This window comes from Scyliorhinus torazame, chromosome 7 (genome assembly GCF_047496885.1).
Source record: "Scyliorhinus torazame isolate Kashiwa2021f chromosome 7, sScyTor2.1, whole genome shotgun sequence".
Taxonomy (NCBI): domain Eukaryota; kingdom Metazoa; phylum Chordata; class Chondrichthyes; order Carcharhiniformes; family Scyliorhinidae; genus Scyliorhinus; species Scyliorhinus torazame.
Window position 1 is genome coordinate 116180499 of NC_092713.1, and position 19270 is coordinate 116199768.

At 45.6% G+C, this 19270-nt stretch overlaps 1 protein-coding gene across 4 annotated transcripts in view; it reads left to right on the plus strand.

Annotated features, from left to right (window-relative positions):
• ndc1 (NDC1 transmembrane nucleoporin) overlaps positions 1-19270 on the plus strand; it is a 58342-nt gene that overhangs the window by 14969 nt on the left and 24103 nt on the right. For all 4 annotated transcript variants that reach the window (XM_072511303.1, XM_072511305.1, XM_072511304.1 and 1 more), the window contains 5 exons: positions 2831-2939; positions 6702-6753; positions 11910-12042; positions 13258-13350; positions 13477-13558. In XM_072511303.1, coding sequence (XP_072367404.1) covers positions 2831-2939; positions 6702-6753; positions 11910-12042; positions 13258-13350; positions 13477-13558 — 469 coding nt within the window. The remainder of the gene's footprint in view (positions 1-2830; positions 2940-6701; positions 6754-11909; positions 12043-13257; positions 13351-13476; positions 13559-19270) is intronic.

The window sequence follows — 19270 nt, forward strand, 5'->3', positions numbered from 1 at the left end:
AAAAAGGGACAGGGACCAGGTGTTTATTATAGACCCCCAGATAGTCAGCGGGAAATTGAGGGGCAGATATGTGCGCAATTCACAGAGGAGTGTAAAAATAACAATATGGTAATTATATTAGGTGATTTCAACTTTCCCAACATTAATTGGGATAGTCCTAGTGTTAAGGGCTTAAATACAGTGGAGTTCTTAAAATGTATACAGAACATTTTAGGTCAATACGTTGAGGATCCAAAAAGTGACTGGAGAGAATGAAGCCAGACAGGTGGTTGACGTGTTGGTGGGGGAACATTTTAATGATCGTGACCACAACATGGTGCAGGCCCAACACTTTCCCTCTAGGGTGATAGGAAGGAGTAACAGTCCCAGAGAACCATGGATGACCAGAGATATTCAGGATACGATGAGTAGGTAAAGAGAGGCTTTTAGCAAGTACAAGGGGAGCAAATCAGTGGAGAATGGAGCTTAAGAAAGCAACTAGGATATGAGAAAGCTCTGGCTGATAAAAGTAGGGAAAATCCCAAGATATTTATCAATTGGAAGAGGATAACCAGGGAAAGAGTAGGAACCATTAGGGGCCAGAGGGCATTGGTCGGCTGTTGAACGATTATATCACATATGTCTTCACCCAGGAGAATGAGGAGATGAGGAGATAGGAATGGAACTCGGGAGAGAGACTGAGGTTCTTGAGCAAATTGACATAGAGTTGGCAGGTTTAAAAGTGGACAAATATCCAGGTCCAGATGAATTGCGGCCCTGGCTGCTGTGGGAGGTGAGGGAGGAGATTGCAGGGGCTCTGACCCAAATTTTTAATTCCTGTCTGGTCATGGGGGGAGGTGCCAGAGGACTGGAGAACAGCTAGTGTGCTTCCACTATTTAAGAAGGGTTGTAGAGATGAGCCAGGGAACTACAGACCAGTGAGTCTCAGTGGTAGGGAAACGATTGGAGAAAATTCTGAAGGAGAGAATCTATCTCCACTTGGAGGGGCAAGGTTTGATCAGGGATAGTCAGAATGGCTTTGTCAGAGGGAGGTCATGCCTAACAAATTTGGTTAAATTTTTTGAGGAGGTGACCAGATGTATAGATGAGGGTAGTGCAGTTGATGTAGTTTACATGGATTTCAGCAAAATCTTTGACAATGTCCCACATGGGAGACTTATAAAGAAAGCAAATGCACGTGGGATACCGGGTAATTTGATACGGTGGATTCAAAATTGGCATAGTTGTAAGAGACCGAGGGTGATGACAGACGGCTGCTTTAGTGACTGGGAGCCAGTGTCCAGTGGCGTACTACAAGGATCTGTGCTGGGTCCCCTATTCGTCATTTATATATACAACATAGATGACCATAAGGGGGGGTAGAATCAGTAAGTTTGCAGATGACACTAAGATTGACACTAAGGTGGTTAACAGTGAGGCTGAAAAAGGGGAAAAATTGAACAAATTGTATGTACCATGTTTATTTTTGTACAATGCAGCTATGTTGGTGTGTGTTTGGAATAAAATATATATTTTTTTAAATATATAGTTGAGTATTTTGGGTAGATAAGTGGGAGATGGAATTTATCCCTGAAAAGCGTGAGATGATACACTTTGGAAGGAGCAATTTGACAAGAACGTATTCAATGAACAGCATGACACTGGGAAGTTCCAAGGAACAAAGGAACCTTGGCATGTTTGTCCATAGATCTCTGAAGGTGGGAGGGCAGGTTAATAGGGTGGTGAAAAAGGGTTATGGGAGAATTGCCTTTATCAATTGCGGCATAGATTACAAAAGCAAGGAGGTCATGTCAGAGTTGTATAGAACTTTGGTGAGGCCTCAGCTGAAGTACTGCGTGCAGTTCTGGTCGCTACATTATAGGAAGGATGTGATTGCATTGGAGGAAGGGCAGAGGATATTCACCAGGATATTGCCTGGGATATGAAGAGAGTTCGATAAGCTTGGGTTAATTTCGTTGGAGTAGAAAAGACTGAGGGGTGACCTTTACTCCGAGAGAATGCCCTGCCTGCAACAGTCGTGGACTCGCCAACACTAAGGGCATTCAAATGGTCATTGGATAGACATATGGACGATAAGGGAATAGTGTAAATGGGCTTTAAGAGTGGTTTCACAGGTCGGCGCAACATCGAGGGCCGAAGGGCCTGTACTGCGCTGTAATGTTCTATGATCGCGGTGTGCAAGATTATGGAGGACATGGACAGGGTGGATAGGGAGCGGTTGTTCCCCTTAGTTGAAGGGTCAGTCACGGAGGGGACACGTTCAAGGTGAGAGCCAGGAGGTTATGGGGGGGACGGGGACGTGAGAACAGAGGGTGGTGACGGTCTGGAATGCACTGCCTGGGAGTGTACTGGAGGAAACTCATGCAGACACTGGGAGACATGCAAATTCAACACAGACAGTCACCCAAGATTGGAATCATTCCTGGCGCTGTGAGGCAACAGCACGGGCCACCGTGCCGCCCTACTCATGGAAATAAGGCATGGAAATGGTATTTGTCTCCAGCTTGTGCTGTGTTGGCTTATGTCAGCTGGGTTAGAAATAGCAAAATCTGTCTTGAGTTCTTGCTGCTGTTTACAATCCAATGACCACTGCTGTGAAGGGTATGAATGTGTGCATTGGGGGAGGACAGTATTAAATGGAATGGTAGTGCCCCTGACCCCATGCCCCAGTTACTATATTTAAATATCCTGCTGAAGTTTCCAAGGCTGATACTTGGATCCAATTTGAGAAGCTGACCTGCACCTTGTGCCTAAATAAAAATCAACACACTTGGAAGAGGAGAGTAGGAAACTGAGGAAAGATGGAAAATAATTTATGTTTCTTTTCCAGCAATTCAAGTACCCACGCTTCAAAGGAAACCTGTCTTTGGTCATCAAGTACAGTGCAGTGCAGTCTCTGTATTTTCTCAGGAACTACTGCATTCTTTACTACTTTCTAGGTAATCGTTTATATTTGTCATCAAACTAGATGCCATCTTGTGAGTTGCTGGCTGGGTAAAATTTAAAAAGAATTATCTCCCTTTCGCTATAATTGGCTCTGCTTGTTCTCTTATTTCTCTCCCTCTGTGTTTGTCTCCGCCAATGATTTTGTTGCTCTTTCAGTGTGCCTCACATGCACCATAGCTGATTTTATTGATGCCCCATTTCACTCAAGAAATCAATCCGTGGAAAACCGTAGACTTTGGTGGTTGCTGGTCTCCCATACCTGCCGCTGCTGGGGCCCACATTCTGTTTTTTGGGGGGGAAATGTAATTCCTGGCAGTTTGATCTTCCATCAGACACTGACAGGATCCTTTATATAAGGAAGAGCATGTGCAGAAGCAGATAATCAGCACAGAAGAGTCTGGGCTGGGAGTGGAACTGAACTTAGACTGCGCACATGAGCAGAGGTCAGGAAAAACAGAAATAAAAACAGAAAATGCTGGGAAAACTCAGCAGTTCTGGCAGCATCTGTGGAGAGAAACCCGAGCTAACGTTTCGAGTCCAACATAACTATTCTCTGGAACCAGGAAAAGCAGATGTCAGAGAGGCTGGTTCATAGTTGCAGCTGAGCGGGTGGATTCGGTGAGGTGGAATTGGGAGTGAGTTGAGCAAAAGTCTTGAGAACTGAGAACAAAATGAACTGGTGGGCCAGGTTTCAGCTACTTTGTAATTTTCAATGGGTGGCTGGACAAATTATTATCCTGTACTGGTGCTGAGCACTGACACTGGAATGCATAGAAAGAAGATGAATGAAGCTACTGGTAGCAAACCAAACTGGATGAACGATCATTGTTACTGGTTTTAAACAAAAATGCAATGAGTTTTCACCCTCTAAGATTATAGGAATTATATTGCTAAAATAGAATGCAACTTGAATCAGCTTTTTAATAAACATGATTGTGTTGGCTAGTGCTAATTTGACATCACTTCATATGGTATCTATATAATGGGGAGAGAGGATTCTGTGAAATAGAAATTCAACTGAAAGACAGGGATTTGAGAGAATTGGTTTATGGGGAAATGGCAATGTAGTCATAATGTTGCTGGATTTACAATCCTGAGGTCCAGACTAATGCCCTGGAGACATGGATTCAAATCTCACCACAGCAGCAGGTAGAATGTTAGTCTAATTCAATGAATTAATTAAAGTAATCTGGAATTAAAACTTGTTTCAGTAATAGCACCCATGAAACCATTATTGATTTTATCACAAAAACCTAACTGATGTCCTTTAGAGAAGGAAATCTGCCATTCTTATCTCGTCTGATCTACATGTGACTCCAGATCCACAGTAATGACACTTAACTGCCCTCAAATGGCATTAGGGATGGGCAATAACTTCAGCATTGCCAGCGACGTTCTCATCCTCTGAAAGATTTTTTTTTTTTGAAACTGCTGTTTGATAAGAAGCAAAGATGATACCACAAGGGAAAATACATTGCATGAAGCTCAAAATTGTCCCAATATGTCCAAACTTTCACGAGCAGATTTCGACAATTGTCTCCTTATTTTAACCTATCCCAAAACTCAACTGTAGCATAACTCTTTTTTTTTTTTTAAATAATTTTTATTAAAGTTTTCGCAAAATGTCAACAAAATGTAAAAGGAACCCAAAAGAATTAAATAGCAAACAAAACAAAACAACCCAGTGCCCCCCACCGAAACGCATGGCAAATATATACACCCCCTCAGATCCCCCAGTATAGACAAACAAAAATAAAATAGAACCCCCCCCCCCCCCCCGGGCTGCTGCTGCTGACCATTGTCTACCGTTCTGCCAGGAAGTATAGGAACGGTTGCCACCGCCTGAAAAACCGTTGCACCGATCCCCTTAAGGCAAGTTTCACCCTCCAATTTAATAAACCTCGCCATATCGTTGATCCAGGATTCCACACTTTGGGGGGGGGGGGGGGGGGGGGGCTCGCATCTTTCCACTGAAGAAGAATCCTTTGCCGGGCTACCAGGGACGCAAAGGCCAGAATACCGGCCTCTTTCGCCTCCTGCACTCCAGACTCCCCTGCAACCCCAAATATTGCGAGACCCCAGCCCGGTTTGACCCTGGATCCTACCACCCTCAACACCGTCCTCGCTACGACCTTCCAAAATTCCTCCAGCGCTGGGCATGCCCAGAACATAAGGGTGTGGTTTGCTGGGCTCCCTGAGCACCTAACACACCTGTCCTCGCCCCCAAAAAACCATTTCATCCTTGTCCCAGTCATGTGTGCCCTGTGCAGCACCTTAAACTGTATGAGGATGAGCCTCACACACAAAGAGGAAGAGTTCACCCTCCCTAGGGCATCTGCCCACGTCCCCTCCTCTATCCCCTCCCCCAAATCCTCCTCCCACTTACCTTTCCGCTCCTCCACCGAGGCCTCCTCCTCCTCCTGCATCACCTGGTATGTTGCCGAGACCATCCCCTCTCCAACCCACACCCCCGAGAGCACCCTGTCCTGTACCATGCGTGGAACTGCAGCATAATACATAGTAAAACTGGTGTTTGTGTTTTGACGTTCTAAAAATATATTTTGTTTTTGTTATAACTATTCCGAGATCATGGCTTGGATACAGGACCAAAATCCCAATATTCTGGTTTATTTTAAGACTGTGCGGAAAGAATGATTCGCTACAGGGGTGATTAAGTCTAGGGCTTTGGTATTTCTAAAAAAAAAAAACATTAGAAATACAATATTAAACTTTTAATTTCACACTGAAAAGAACCCCTTAACACAACTATACAATTTCCCATTAAAGAACAAGAAAAGAAACATACAGCTCTCAATCCAGCTTAAAATTCAGCAGGGCCTAGAATAAAATTTGCAATACAGAACAGATTCTGCCTCTGGTTAGAACCCGTTCAGACTCTGGCTGAATGTCTTCAAATAGCTGCTTCAACTGGGGGTGTTTCTGCCTCTTCCCTGTCTTCAGTCAAGACTGCAGTGCATTAAAAATATTATTACTCTTCTTTGTTAAACTACCTCCTAGGAAAGAATTGTGGACTCAATCAGGCAGACCAGAACTCAGCTCCTCTCTCAAAGCTTCTCCAAACTCACTGCCTTTCTGAGCTCCACTCAGCAATGACCTCTTCTCCCCAAGCTGATAAAAACATCTGCAGGCTGCAACAGCACATCAACTCCCAGGGGTCTCCCCAGTCGATCCACTGTGCATTAACCCAAACTGATAAGTACGTTCCTTCATCAATTTCACCTTCTGGCTGCTAAAAGCCAAGGATCTGCAAGCAGAATTAGTTTTTTTTAAACATGACCACTGCAGTTAAGCACACGCTAACCCCAGACTTTTAACCCTTAAATTGCCCCCTGCATTTATAATCCCAATTTTCCTAAAATCTTGCAATCGTCATAATTAACGAATGTTCTGATTTTGCTGTATGAAAATTTCAACTGATATTCTATACTGTTTTTCTTGAAAGTTAGATGCCTTTAAAATTATTTCAGTTTGCATTTTACTATAGTGCATCCAATTTCTGTATGTGTTTACTTTTTCTCAAAGGGAAATGATAGATTGCAGTTTTAACAGATTGAGCTCATTTATAGGTGCTGCCTATTGCACTGCAGTAGTGCTTTACAAAGAATTGTTTAAATGCAGCACCACTTCTGTGGTGGAAGCTCCAGTATGTAAAATGCCTCAAGAGTGCTTAATTTATAGGTTATTTTTCTCTGGAATATTTTCCTCATGGTACCTTTTTGTTTTTCACTCCCTAGGTTATATACCAAGGGCCTGGATAAGTGCCTCAACAACCCTTCAAAGAGACAGGTTGGTGAACGGCCTGTAAAATATTCATTCATTGATGTATGATACTGTGTTGGAGGTTTGGGTGTTTTTCCGGTTCTTTCCCTCCCTCTTCTGAAGCCACTGCCAATCACTGTCTCACCCAAATCACCATTCTAGATGTGTGAGCTGGGTCTTTGATTATTAGCAACTATTGGACCACAGTGGGAATCATAACCAAATCCTATCCTGTCCTCATCCACTGCTTCCTAAACTTTTTCCCGACGTGACTCATTTTAATGAGTCAGACTTCATGTGACCCAGAGTGACAATTTGGCGGGGATGAGAGTCGTTGAGCAAAAGAGGGGAGTGTGCAAAATAAAACAATAGCAGGATAGTACCTTTCAATATTTAATTGTTAAAGTTCACACTTTAAATTTTATTAAATTTTAAAACATAGATTTAAATGTTAACTATTTTGTGAAAATATTATCTTGCTCACGAGGCCTAATGAGACTCATGGACATGCTGGAAGTAAGTTTTATCGTAAAATGCTAACGGTGCAGAAGGAGGCCATTTTGTCCATCGAGTCTGCGCTGACCCTTTGAAAGAGCGCCCTACCTAGCTCCACGCCCTCACCCTATCCCCATAACCCTGTAATCCCGACTAACCTTTTTTGAACACTAAGGGGCAATTTAGCACGGCCAATCCACCTAACCTACTCATCTTTGGACTGTGGGAGGGAAACCGAAGCACCCGGAGGAAACCCACGCATACACAGGGAGAATGTGCAAACTCCACACAATCACCCAAGGCCGGAATTTAACCCGGGTCCCTGGCGCTGTGAGGCAGCAGTACTAACCACTCTGCCACTGTGTTGCCCTAAACCATTCAACCAATAATCAATTCTGGAAACAGCAAAAGGAAGGAACAGTGAGCAATTCTGACTTTTAAACATTCGTGAATGACTATGATTTAGTGGCCATTACTGAAACACAGTTAAAGGATGGTCAGAACTGGGAGTTAAATATCCACGGGTATCAAACTATTCGGAAGGACAGACTGGATGGTAAGGGAGGTGGTGTAGCTCTGTTATTTACGGATGACATCTGGGATGCCATCGGTGCTATGGAGGATAAGGTTGAATCCATTTGGGTGGAAATCAGGAATAGTAAGACAAAAAGTCACTGATATGAGTAGTCTATAGGCCACCAAATAGTAACAATATGGTGGGGCAGGCAATAAACAAAGAAATAACTGATGCATGTAGAAATGGTACAGCGGTTATCATGGGGGAATTTTAATCTACATGTCGATTGGTTTAACCAGGTCGGTCAAGGCAGCCTTGAGGAGGTGTTTATAGAATGTATCCGCGATCGTGGCCTAGAACAGTATGTAATGGAACCTACAAGGGAACAAGCGATCCTAGATCTGGTCCTGTGTAATCAGACAGGATTGATTAATGATCTCATAGTTGGGGATCCTCGGAAGGAGCGATCACAATATGGTGGAGTTTAAAATACGGATGGAAGGTGACAAGGGAAAATCAAACAATAGTGTTTTGTGCTTAAACAAAGGAGAGTACAATGGGATGAGAGAAGAGCTGGCTAAGGTAGATTGGGAGCAAAGACTTTATGGTGAAACAGTTGAGGAACAGTGGAAAATCTTCCAAGCGATTTTTCACAGTACTCGGCAAAGGTTTATCCCAACAAAAAGGACGGTAGAAAGGGGCAAAATCGACCATGGATATCTAAGGAAATAAGGGAGAGTATCAAATTGAAGCAAAAAGCATACAAAGTGGCAAAGATTAGTGGGAGACTAGAAGATTTAGAAATCATTAGGGGGTAACAGAAAGCTACTAAAAAAGCTATAAAGAAGTGCAAGATAGATTATGGGAGTAAACTTGCTCAGAATATAAAAACAGATAGTAAAAGTTTCTACAAATATATAAAACAAAACAAAAAAGAGTATCTACGGTAAATATTGGTCCTTTTGAGGATGAGAAGGGAGATTTAATAATGGGAGATGAGGAAATAGCTGAGGAACTGAACAGGTTTTTTGGGTTGGTCTTCACAGTGGAAGACACAAATAACATGCCAGTGACTGATGGAAATGAGGCTATGACAGGTGAGGACCTTGCGACGATTGTTATCACTAAGGAGGTAGTGATGGGCAAGCTAATGGGGCTAAAGGTCGACAAGTCTCCTGGCCCTGATGGAATGCATCCCAGAGTACTAAAAGAGATGGCTAGGAAAATTGCAAATGCACTAGTGATAATTTACCAAACTTCACTAGCCTCTGGGGTGGTCCCGGCGGATTGGAAATTAGCAAACGTGACACCACTGTTTTAAAAAAAAAAAGGAGGTAGGCGGCCACCTGAATACCCAGATACCGGAAACTAGTTCTGGCCGCAGAAAAATTGTTTTCATTGTACCTCGGTACACGTGACAATAAACAAACCCAAATCTTAAATGTAAAAACTGAATGTTTTTGAAAGGACCCTAACACGAGCCGACACAACATTTGCGTGGGAAGTCTTTGACCTGAACCCAAATGAATCTTGACGACCAAACCCGACTTGTTGAAGGCGGAATTCTGACATCCACAACATACACTCTCCATTCTGAACCCCAAGTAAATTTTCCCAGTCTTCTTAAGCAACCTTGTGTTAATTGTAGACTAAGATGTACTTTGTAATCCGTGTTAACCCTAAAACCTGAGTGTAATTATGTTTTTTTTAAAAAAAAATTTAGAGTACACAATTAACAGCATTTTTTTTCCCAAAAAATATTTTTATTCTCCTTTTTCACATTTTCTCCCAAATTTACACCCAACAATAAAAAAAAAAAAAATTTTTTTTAATCGCTTATTGTCACGAGTAGGCTTCGATGAAGTTACTGTGAAAAGCCCCTAGTCGCCACATTTCGGCGCCTGTTCGGGGAGGCTGGTACGGGAATTGAACCGTGCTGCTGGCCTGCCTTGGTCTGCTTTAAAAGCCAGCGATTTAGCCCAGTGAGCTAAACCAGCCCCTAATCAGTAACGAATGCAATGTCAATCCCCATATCAATAACAACAATCCTATTCTCCCACCAAACCCCCAAACATTAACATAAAGAAATGACAAAAAGGAATCAGGAATCACCCAGAGTCACCATTAACACATAGTTCTCTTTCCCCCCCCCCCCCAATGTTTGATGTAATCTAATTCTCGAAACGCATAATGAATAACGCCCATAAATTGTAGAACCCCTCCATCCTTCCCCTATAAAAAAAAAAGGAGGTAGGCAGAAAGCGGGTAATTATACGCTAGTTAGCTTAACTTTGGTAGTAGGAAAGATGCTGGGATCTATCATCAAGGAAGAAATAGCGAGGCATCTGGATGGAAATTGTCCCATTGGACAGAAGCAGCATGGATTCATAAATGGCAGGTTGTGCCTAACTAATTTAGTGGAATTCTTTGAGGACATTACCAGTGCGGTAGACAGCAGGGAGCCAAGGATGTGGTATATCTGGATTTCCAGAACGTTTTTGACAAGGTGCCACACAAAAGGTTGCTGCATAAGATAAAGATGCATGGCGTTAGGATAAGGTAGTAGCATGGATAGAGGATTGGTTAATTAATAGAAAGCAAAGAGTGGGGATTAATGGGTGTTTCTCTGGTTGGCAATCAGTAGCTAGTGGTGTCCCTCAGGGATCAGTGTTGGGCCCACAATTGTTCACAATTTTGCAGACGACACGAAGATGAGTGGTAAAGCAAAAAGTACAGAGGATACTGGAAGTCTGCAGAGGGATTTGGATAGTTTAAGTGAATGGGCTAGAGTCTGGCAGATGGAATACAATGTTGACAAATGTGAGGTTATCCATTTTGTTAGTAATAACAGCAAAAGGGATTATTATTTAAATGATAAAATATTAAAACATGCTGCTGTGCAGAGCGACCTGGGTGACCTGGTGCATGAGTTGCAAAAAGGTGGTTTACAGGTGCAACAGGTGATTAAGAAGGCGAATGGAGTTTTGTCCTTCATTGCTAGAGGGATGGAGTTTAAGACTAGGGAGGTTATGCTGCAATTGTATAAGGTGTTAGTGATGCCACACCTGGAGTATTGTGTTCAGTTTTGGTGTCCTTACCTGAGAAAGGATGTACTGATGCTGGAGAGTGTGCAGAGGAGATTCATTAGGTTAATCCCAGAGTTGTTGGATTACGAGGAGAGGTTGATTAGACTGGGACTGTACTCGTTGGAATTTATAAGGATGCGGGGGAATCTTGTAGAAACACATAAAATTATGAAGGGAATAGATAGGATAGATGCAGGGAAGTTGTTTCCACTGGCGGGTGAAAGCAGAACTAGGGGGCATAGTCTCAAAATAAGGAGAAGTAGATTTAGGACTGAGTTTAGGAGGAACTTCTTCACCTAAAGGGTTGTGAATCTAAGGAATTCCCTGCCCAGTGAAGCAGTTGAGGGTCCTGCATTAAATGTTTTCAAGATAAAGATAGATAGATAGTTTTTTGAAGAATAAAGAAATATAGTGTTCGGGCGGGAAAGTGGAGCTCAGTCCACAAAAGATCAGTCATGATCTCATTGAATGGCGGAGCAGGCTCGAAGGGCCAAATGGTCTACTCCTGGTTCTTATGATGATTTGAAAATCTGCTGGAATATTGAATCTGTTAAGGCAATCTTAATCAGGCCAAAGCAGAAAGTTCTGTTCTCCCCCCCCCCCCCCCCCCCAATCAGTTTCCCCATAGATGTTCACTTAAACTGAGCGTTTTTGTTTATTTTTACCCAAGACTTAATTCCACGGTAATGTATAAATTTGTTCTGTATCTGGATTTCCAAAATATTTAGCACTGAACCCACTTAAATAAGTGTACTTGATTAAATTGCTGCAAGAGGTTAGTGGCCCTGTTATATGTCATCAATATGGAGTTGTATTTCAATTAACAGTGTAGCCTACTCTTGTGCTTTGCACATGGAAACTTTTAGCTGCTTTGATTATGCACACTAGTGTCTGAACAGTAGGTTTTGCTTGCCGGGAGGTGTTCGGGATGGGTGGACAATGATGAGATTGTGGTCATTCCTTAACCTCCACGTTTCTTTTTAGAATCTGTCAGATGACCACACAATGTGGTGCAATATTTCAAAATTAGTGCCAATCTGTGAGTGAGCATTTGAAAACTCCTCTGTCTGTAACTTTTTCTGAAGCACACAGTATTCCCTGGATACCCTGACTGGACTGTTTGACTTGCCGCTGCTCTACACAACCTGGTTAAGTGGTACATTTCTCCTGGTCACCTGGTACATTACATGGCTGCTGTTTAAAATCTTTGTCACTGAGGTGAGTAAGGAATGGGGCGGCATAAAATTAAAGGGTGGCACAATTTATCCAAGAGTTTCTGAATTTTGTTATCCATGATTCCACATTTCAAGACCTTCGAATCTGCGTGACCCTATTCCAAACACCTTTAAATGATGCCAATAATAGAATTCATTAATGGAATTTATGCAGACATTTTCATTTTTAAACTGCCACTTCAAATAAAATAGAACCTGCCTCCATGCTTAACATGTTGGTAGAAGTTTAGTTTCCAAAGTGTTCAGTAATCAGCGGTACTCAACAGCGGTTGTGCTTTCTAAAATAGATAAAAAATAAATGTTTATTCGTGTCACAAGTAGGTTTACATTAACACCGCAACTAAATTTCTGTGAAAATCCCCTAGTCGCCACACTCCTGCGCCTGTTCGAGTACACAGAGGGAGAATTCAGAATGTCCAATTCACCTAACAAGCACGTCTTTCGGGACTTGTGGGATGAAACCGGAGCACCCAGAGGAAACCCACGCAGACACAAGGAGAACGTGCAGTCTCCGTACAGACAGTGACCCAAACTGGGAATCGAACTTGGGACCCTGGTGCTGTGACGCAACAGTGATAACCACTGTGCTACCGTGCCACCATTGCACTAGGATGAGTTTCAAACGTTTTTATTTTTGAAGGTCCAAAACCGGTTTAAACCCTGAGGTTGTGCTATGCAAATAGTGACATTTCCAGATAATCAAAATATCAAAATGTTGGGATTTGTCCATTTTGAACTGCAGCCCAAATTACAATGCTGTTGATGCCTTATCTTATTGTCTTCCTTCCCATCTTCGTTCCATCTCTCTTTAACCACTTGTTGGATTGAGAATATCAAAGTCCTGTCATTCTCATCACTTTATTATTATTTTATTTTAATTTTTGTCCAATTAAGGGCAATTTAACATGGCCAAACTACCCTGCACATAGGTTATAGGAGTGAGACCCACGCAGACACTGGGAGAATGTGCAAATTCCACACAGACAGTGACCTGGGGTTGGGATCGAACTCGGTGCCTTGAGGCAAAGCACTGTGGCACATCGGTGCCACCCCAATTCTTGTCTCTTTCCTAATGAGCGATTCTTACCGGTTTTTTTTTTAAAGTCCAGAATTCTGTTTTGACTCTACTTTTTATATTTAATTCCGAACTTTCTCTATCATGATTTGTATTCTTTTTTTACTTTTCCCATTGATGCAGGCATTCCAGTTTCCTGTGCATTCCTCATTTGGAGAGGAGGCTGATCAATGTCTTCCTAAAGTCCTAACCAGCAATGTTTCCCCTTGTGTAAAGGTAAGCCAAATAGGTGATGTCCGTAACACATACAAACCATCTTAATGTTTAATGAGTCTGTCTTGCATGCAGCAGGTTGGATTTACAGCTGCCAAGGTGCTAACTAAGTGTGCATTTCTCTTTCAGTATTTAGCATTGCAAGACTTGGCTTTACTTTCCCGGTATTCAGCTTCTCGAAGACAGGAGGTGTTCAGCCTTAGCCAGCCAGGTATGGACAACCACTCTGTTGGACATTGGATAGAAACAACATTACTCTTTAAATATTTAGCAGAAATCTAGGCTGTTGTTGACTTTAGAAGTGATGAAAAGTGTAGTAATAATTCTGGTGGACTGTGGGCCGCCAGAAGACTCCGAGGGCTGTTCTGGAGTAGGACTGGGGATGGAGATTCAGTGTTCATTTTTGCATTGGTGCGTATGGGGTATTGGCTAACACCTTAATTCTTGTAATAATTACATTGGTTTCAATTTGTTTTCGAAATGGACTGTTAATTGCAAGTGGCATTAGTTGTGGTTTTAATTACGCTACCACGTGCCGATGCTCCTCCAAATCGGCATCAAATCACCGTCTAGACTCTGGGGTGGTCCCGGCGGATTGGAAATTAGCAAACGTGACACCACTGTTTAAAAAAGGAAATGGGCAGAAAGCGGGTAATTATAGGCAAGTGAGCTTAACTTCGGTAGTAGGGAAGATGCTGGAATCTATCATCAAGGAAGAACTAGCGAGGCATCTGGATGGAAATTGTCCCGTTGGGCAGACGCAGCATGGGTTCATAAAGGGCTGGTCGTGCCTAACTAATTTAGTGGAATTTTTTGAGGACATTACCAGTGCGGTAGATAACGGGGAGCCAATGGATGTGGTATATCTGGATTTCCAGAAAGTCTTTGACAAGGTGCCACACAAAAGGTTGCTGCATAAGATAAAGATGCATGGCATTAAGGGTAAAGTAGTAGCATGGATAGAGGATTGGTTAATTAATAGAAAGCAAAGAGTGGGGATTAATGGGTGTTTCCCTGGTTGGCAATCAGTAGCTAGTGGTGTCCCTCAGGGATCAGTGTTGGGCCCATAATTGTTCACAATTTACATAGATCATTTGGAGTTGGGGACCAAGGGCAATGTGTCCAAGTTTGCAGATGACACTAAGATGAGTGGTAAAGCAAAAAGTGCAGATGATACTGGAAGTCTGCAGAGGGATTTGGATAGGTTAAGTGAATGGGCTAGGGTGTGGCAGATGGAATACAATGTTGGCAAATGTGAGGTTATCCATTTTGGTAGGAATAACAGCAAAGGATTATTATTTAAATGATAAAATATTAAAACATGCTGCTGTGCAGAGAGACCTGGGTGTGCTAGTGCATGAGTCGCAAAAAGTCGGTTTACAGGTGCAACAGGTGATTAAGAAGGCAAATGGAATTTTGTCCTTCATTGCTGGAGGGATGGAGTTTAAGACTAGGGAGGTTATGCTGCAATTGTCTGTGCGGAGTTTGCACGTTCTCCCCGTGTGTGCGTGGGTTTCCTCCGGGTGCTCCGGTTTCCTCCCACAGTCCAAAGACGTGCAGGTTAGGTGGATTGGCCATGCTAAATTACCCGTAGTGTCCATAAGGGTTGGGAGGGGTTATTGGGTTGCGGGGATAAGGTGGAAGTGAGGGATTAATGTGGGTCGGTGCAGACTCGATGGGCCGAATGGCCTCCTTCTGCACTGTATGTTCTATGTAATCTATATGTATAAGGTGTTAGTGAGGCCACACCTGGAGTATTGTGTTCAGTTTTGGTCTCCTTACTTGAGAAAGGACGTACTGGCACTGGAGGGTATGCAGAGGAGATTCACTAGGTTAATCCCAGAGCTGAAGGGGTTGAGGTTGAGTAGACTGGGACTGTGCTCGTTGGAATTTAGAAGGATGAAGGGGGATCTTATCGAAACATAAAATTATGAAGGGAATAGATAGAATAGATGCGAGCAGGTTGTTTCCACTGGCGGGTGAAAGCAGAACTAGGGGGCATAGCCTCAAAATAAGGGGAAGTAGATTTAGGACTGAGTTTAGGAGGAACTTCTTCACGCAAAGGGTTGTGAATCTATGGAATTCCTTGCCCAGTGAAGCAGTAGAGGCTCTTTCATTAAATGATTTTAAGATAAAGATAGTTTTCTGAAGAATAAAGGGATTAAGGGTTATGGTGTTTGGGCGGGAAAGTGGAGCTGAGTCCACAAAAGATCAGCCATGATCTCATTGAATGGCGGAGCAGGCTCGAGGGGCCAGATGGCCGACTCCTGCTCCTAGTTCTTATGTTCTTCTACCCAGGATAATCGCTGCTCTCATTTTGGTTGACTTTTGCTTTTCGTCGCCCTAACCTCTTGTTTCTCCAAAAATGTTCTCATAAGTTAGTAACAGATCTATTGTTACAGATTTCCCCAGTCCCAGTGAGTTACCTGCAGTCACTTCCTAAAGGAGACTGAGTACAGGTTCTTCTCCATTATTTAATTGCTGCACCCCTTTTACAGTGTATATATAGGCTTCTCCATGCCGACACATTCCCAGTCTTTCACATTCTACTCTTTTGGCGGATACTCTATTCACCTCCAGTTATGGAATGCATTCTCAAACCATTAATGTAAAAATTACTATTTATAAGTCTAAGCTGAAGGACTTCTGGTTGCGGCTATGTGAAGCTAAGTCGCACATTCGGCGGCTCCCGCAAAAAACTGACTTTTGGGCTATTTTCAGGGCCCCAACAGCATTTTTTCGACGTTTCCCGGTGTGGGAAGAGATTACAATAGTTTCCCGACAGTATATGGCTTTTACCAGGAGCGGGGCGACTAAAAAAGTGGTGGTGGACCCGAAGAAGGTGCGAGGGAAGAAGAACAAAATGGCTGCGGGTGGGGACCAGGCAGCGTGGATGCAGTGGGCGCAGGAGCTATCCAGCGCTGCTTCAATGAGATTGAAGCGGACCTGCTTGAGCCGATGAAGGCTTCTATCGATAAGCTGCTGGAGACCCAGGCGGCCCAGGGGGTGGCGATCCGCGAGGTCCGACAAAAGATCTCCGACAACGAGGACGAGATCTTAGGCCTGGCGGAAAAGGTGGAGGCGCACGAGGCACTCCACAAGAAATGGCAGGAAATGTTCGAGGAGATGGAGAATCGGTCGAGGCGGAAGAACTTGCGGATTCTGGGCATCCCGGAGAGGCTGGACGTGGGGGCCTATGTGGTCACCATGTTGAACTCGCTAATGGGAGCGGGGTCCTTCTAGGGGCCCCTAGAGCTGGAAGGGGCCCATAGAGTGCTGGCGAGGAGGCCCAAGGATAATGAGCCTCCGCGGGCGGTGCTGGTGCGGTTTCATCGGTTCGCTGATCGGGAATGCGTGCTCAGGTGGGCCAAGAAGGAGAGGAGCAGCAGGTGGGAGAATGTGGAGGTTCGAATATACCACGACTGGAGTGCGGAGGTGGCGAAGAAGAGGGCTGGGTACAATCGAGCGAAGGCGGTGCTGCACAGGAAGGGTGTGAAGTTTGGCATGTTGCAGCCGGCGTGACTGTAGGCCACCTACAAGGACCGGCACCATAATTTTGAGTCTCTGGAGGAGGCGTGGGCCTTTGTTCAGGCCGAAAAGTTGGACAGAAATTGAGGGTCGGGATGGGCGTTTGGGGATTGCGGTTGATGTGTTACATTTTGAGGGGGGATTCTTTGCTCTTGTTTCTTTTTGGTTCAGGGAGGGTGGTTAGGGCGGGTTGGGCACTGTTTTGGTTGGGTCTGTCGGGGGGGCTCTTGGAGAGGGGTAAGCAAATGGAACGGGTGGATGGCTGGCAGGGGGGATGGGGCCCCGCGGGGGAGGGGGTGGCCCGAGTCGGGGGCGAGGGGGACTGGGTCTGTAAAAGGCGCTGAGTCAGAGGTGGCGGGGCCGGGTAGGTGGTAAGTGCGGGCTTTTTCCCGCGCTGAGGACTGGAGGGGGTGGGGCCGGGGAAACGAGGGTTGCTTCCCGCGCTTGGGATGGAAGGGGAAGGTGGCGAGCCTGCAGATGGGGAATGGAGGAGGAGGGTGTGCCACACAATGGGAGGAGTCGAAGGAGAGGCGGGAGTAGCTGACTTGCGGAAGTGCAGTGGGGGGAGTAAAGGAGCTAGGAGGGGACCGGGGGGGGGGGGGGGGGGGGGGATCGAGTTGCTGCTGTTATGATCAAGGGGAAGCTGGAGCGAGTAGGGGGGAGGGGGGGGTCGGGACGGGTCTGCCGCCGTGGGGAACGGGCCGGGCATGGTGTGAGGGAGTGTGGCTGGCCGAGGAGGGGTTATGGCTAGTCGGCGGGGGAGGGGGACCCGTAGCCCTCTGATCCGGCTGATAACTTGGAATGTAAGGGGACTGAACGAGCCGGTCAAGCGGGCCCGGGAGTTCGCGCACCTGAAGGGGCTGAAGGCGGATGTGGTCATGCTCCAGGAGACACACCTGAAGGTGGCAGACCAGGTAAGATTGAGGAACGGGTGGGTAGGTGAGGTGTTTCATTCGGGGCTGGATGCCAAAAATCGAGGGGTGACGATCTTGGTGGGAAAGAAGGTGTCGTTCGAGGCGTCGAGCATTGTAGCAGACAATGGCGGTAGGTACGTAATGGTAAGTGGTAAGCTGCAGGGAGAGAGTGTGGTGCTGGTCAATGTGTATGCCCCGAACTGGGACGATGCGGGTTTTATGCGGCGCATGTTGGGTCGGATCCCGGACTTGGAAGTGGGGGGCCTGATAATGGGGGGAGACTTTAACATGGTGTTGGATCCGGCACTGGATTGCTCCAGGTCTAGGACGAGTAGGAAGCTGGCGGCGGCTAAGGTGCTGAGGGGGTTTATGGACGAGATGGGAGGGGTGGACCCTTGGAGATTTGCAAGGCCGGGGGCTAGGAAATTTTCATTCTTCTCGCATGTTGATAAGGCTTATTCCCGGATCGACTTTTTAATTATGAATAGGGCACTGATAGCGAGAGTAGAGGATACCAAGTACTCGGCGATAATCATTTCGGATCACGCCCCGCATTGGGTGGACTTGGAGCTGGGGAGGAGAGGGACCAGCGCCCATTGTGGCGCTTGAGGGGGGGCTGTTGGCGGACGAGGGGGTGAGTGAGCAGGTCCGAGGAAGCATAGAGAGATACCTGGAGGCCAACGATAATGGGGAGGTCCGCGTGGGGATGGTATGGGAGGTGCTGAAGGCGGTGGTTAGGGGAGAGCTGATCTCCATTAGGGTCCACAAGGAGAGGAGGGAGCAGAGGGAGAGGGAGAGGCTGGTGGGGGAGATGGTGAGGGTAGATAGGAGGTATGCGGAGGTGCCTGAGGAAGGACTGTTGAGGAAGAGGCGCAGCCTCCCGGCCGAATTTGACCTGGTGACCACCAGGAAGGCGTAGGTGCAGTGGAGGAAGGCCCAGGGGGCGATTTATGAGTACGGGGAAAAGGCAAGCCGGATGCTGGCGCATCAGCTTCGGAAGCGGGATGCAGCAAGGGAGATCGGGGGAGTTAAGGGGAGGGAGTCTGGTGCGGAGTGGGGTGGGCATCAATGGGGTCTTCAGGGACTTTTATGAGGCATTGTATCCCCCACTGGAGGAGGGAGGGATGGGCCGCTTTCTGGACCAATTGAGGTTTCCGAAGGTGGAGGAGGGACTGGTGGCGGGATTGGGGCCCCTGATTGGGCTGGAGGAGCTGACCAAAGAGATAGGGAGCATGCAGGCGGGGAAGGCACTGGGGCCGGACGGTTTCCCGGTCGAATTCTACAAAAAATATATGGACGTGTTGGGCCCGTTGCTAGTTAGGACCTTCAATGAGACAAGGGAGGGGGGGGCCCTGCCCCCGACGATGTCCCGGGCACTGATCTCCTTGATCCTGAAGCAGGACAAGGATCTCCTGCAGTGTGGGTCTTACAGGCCGATTTCATTGCTAAATGTAGATGCCAAGGTGCTGGCGAAGGTCTTA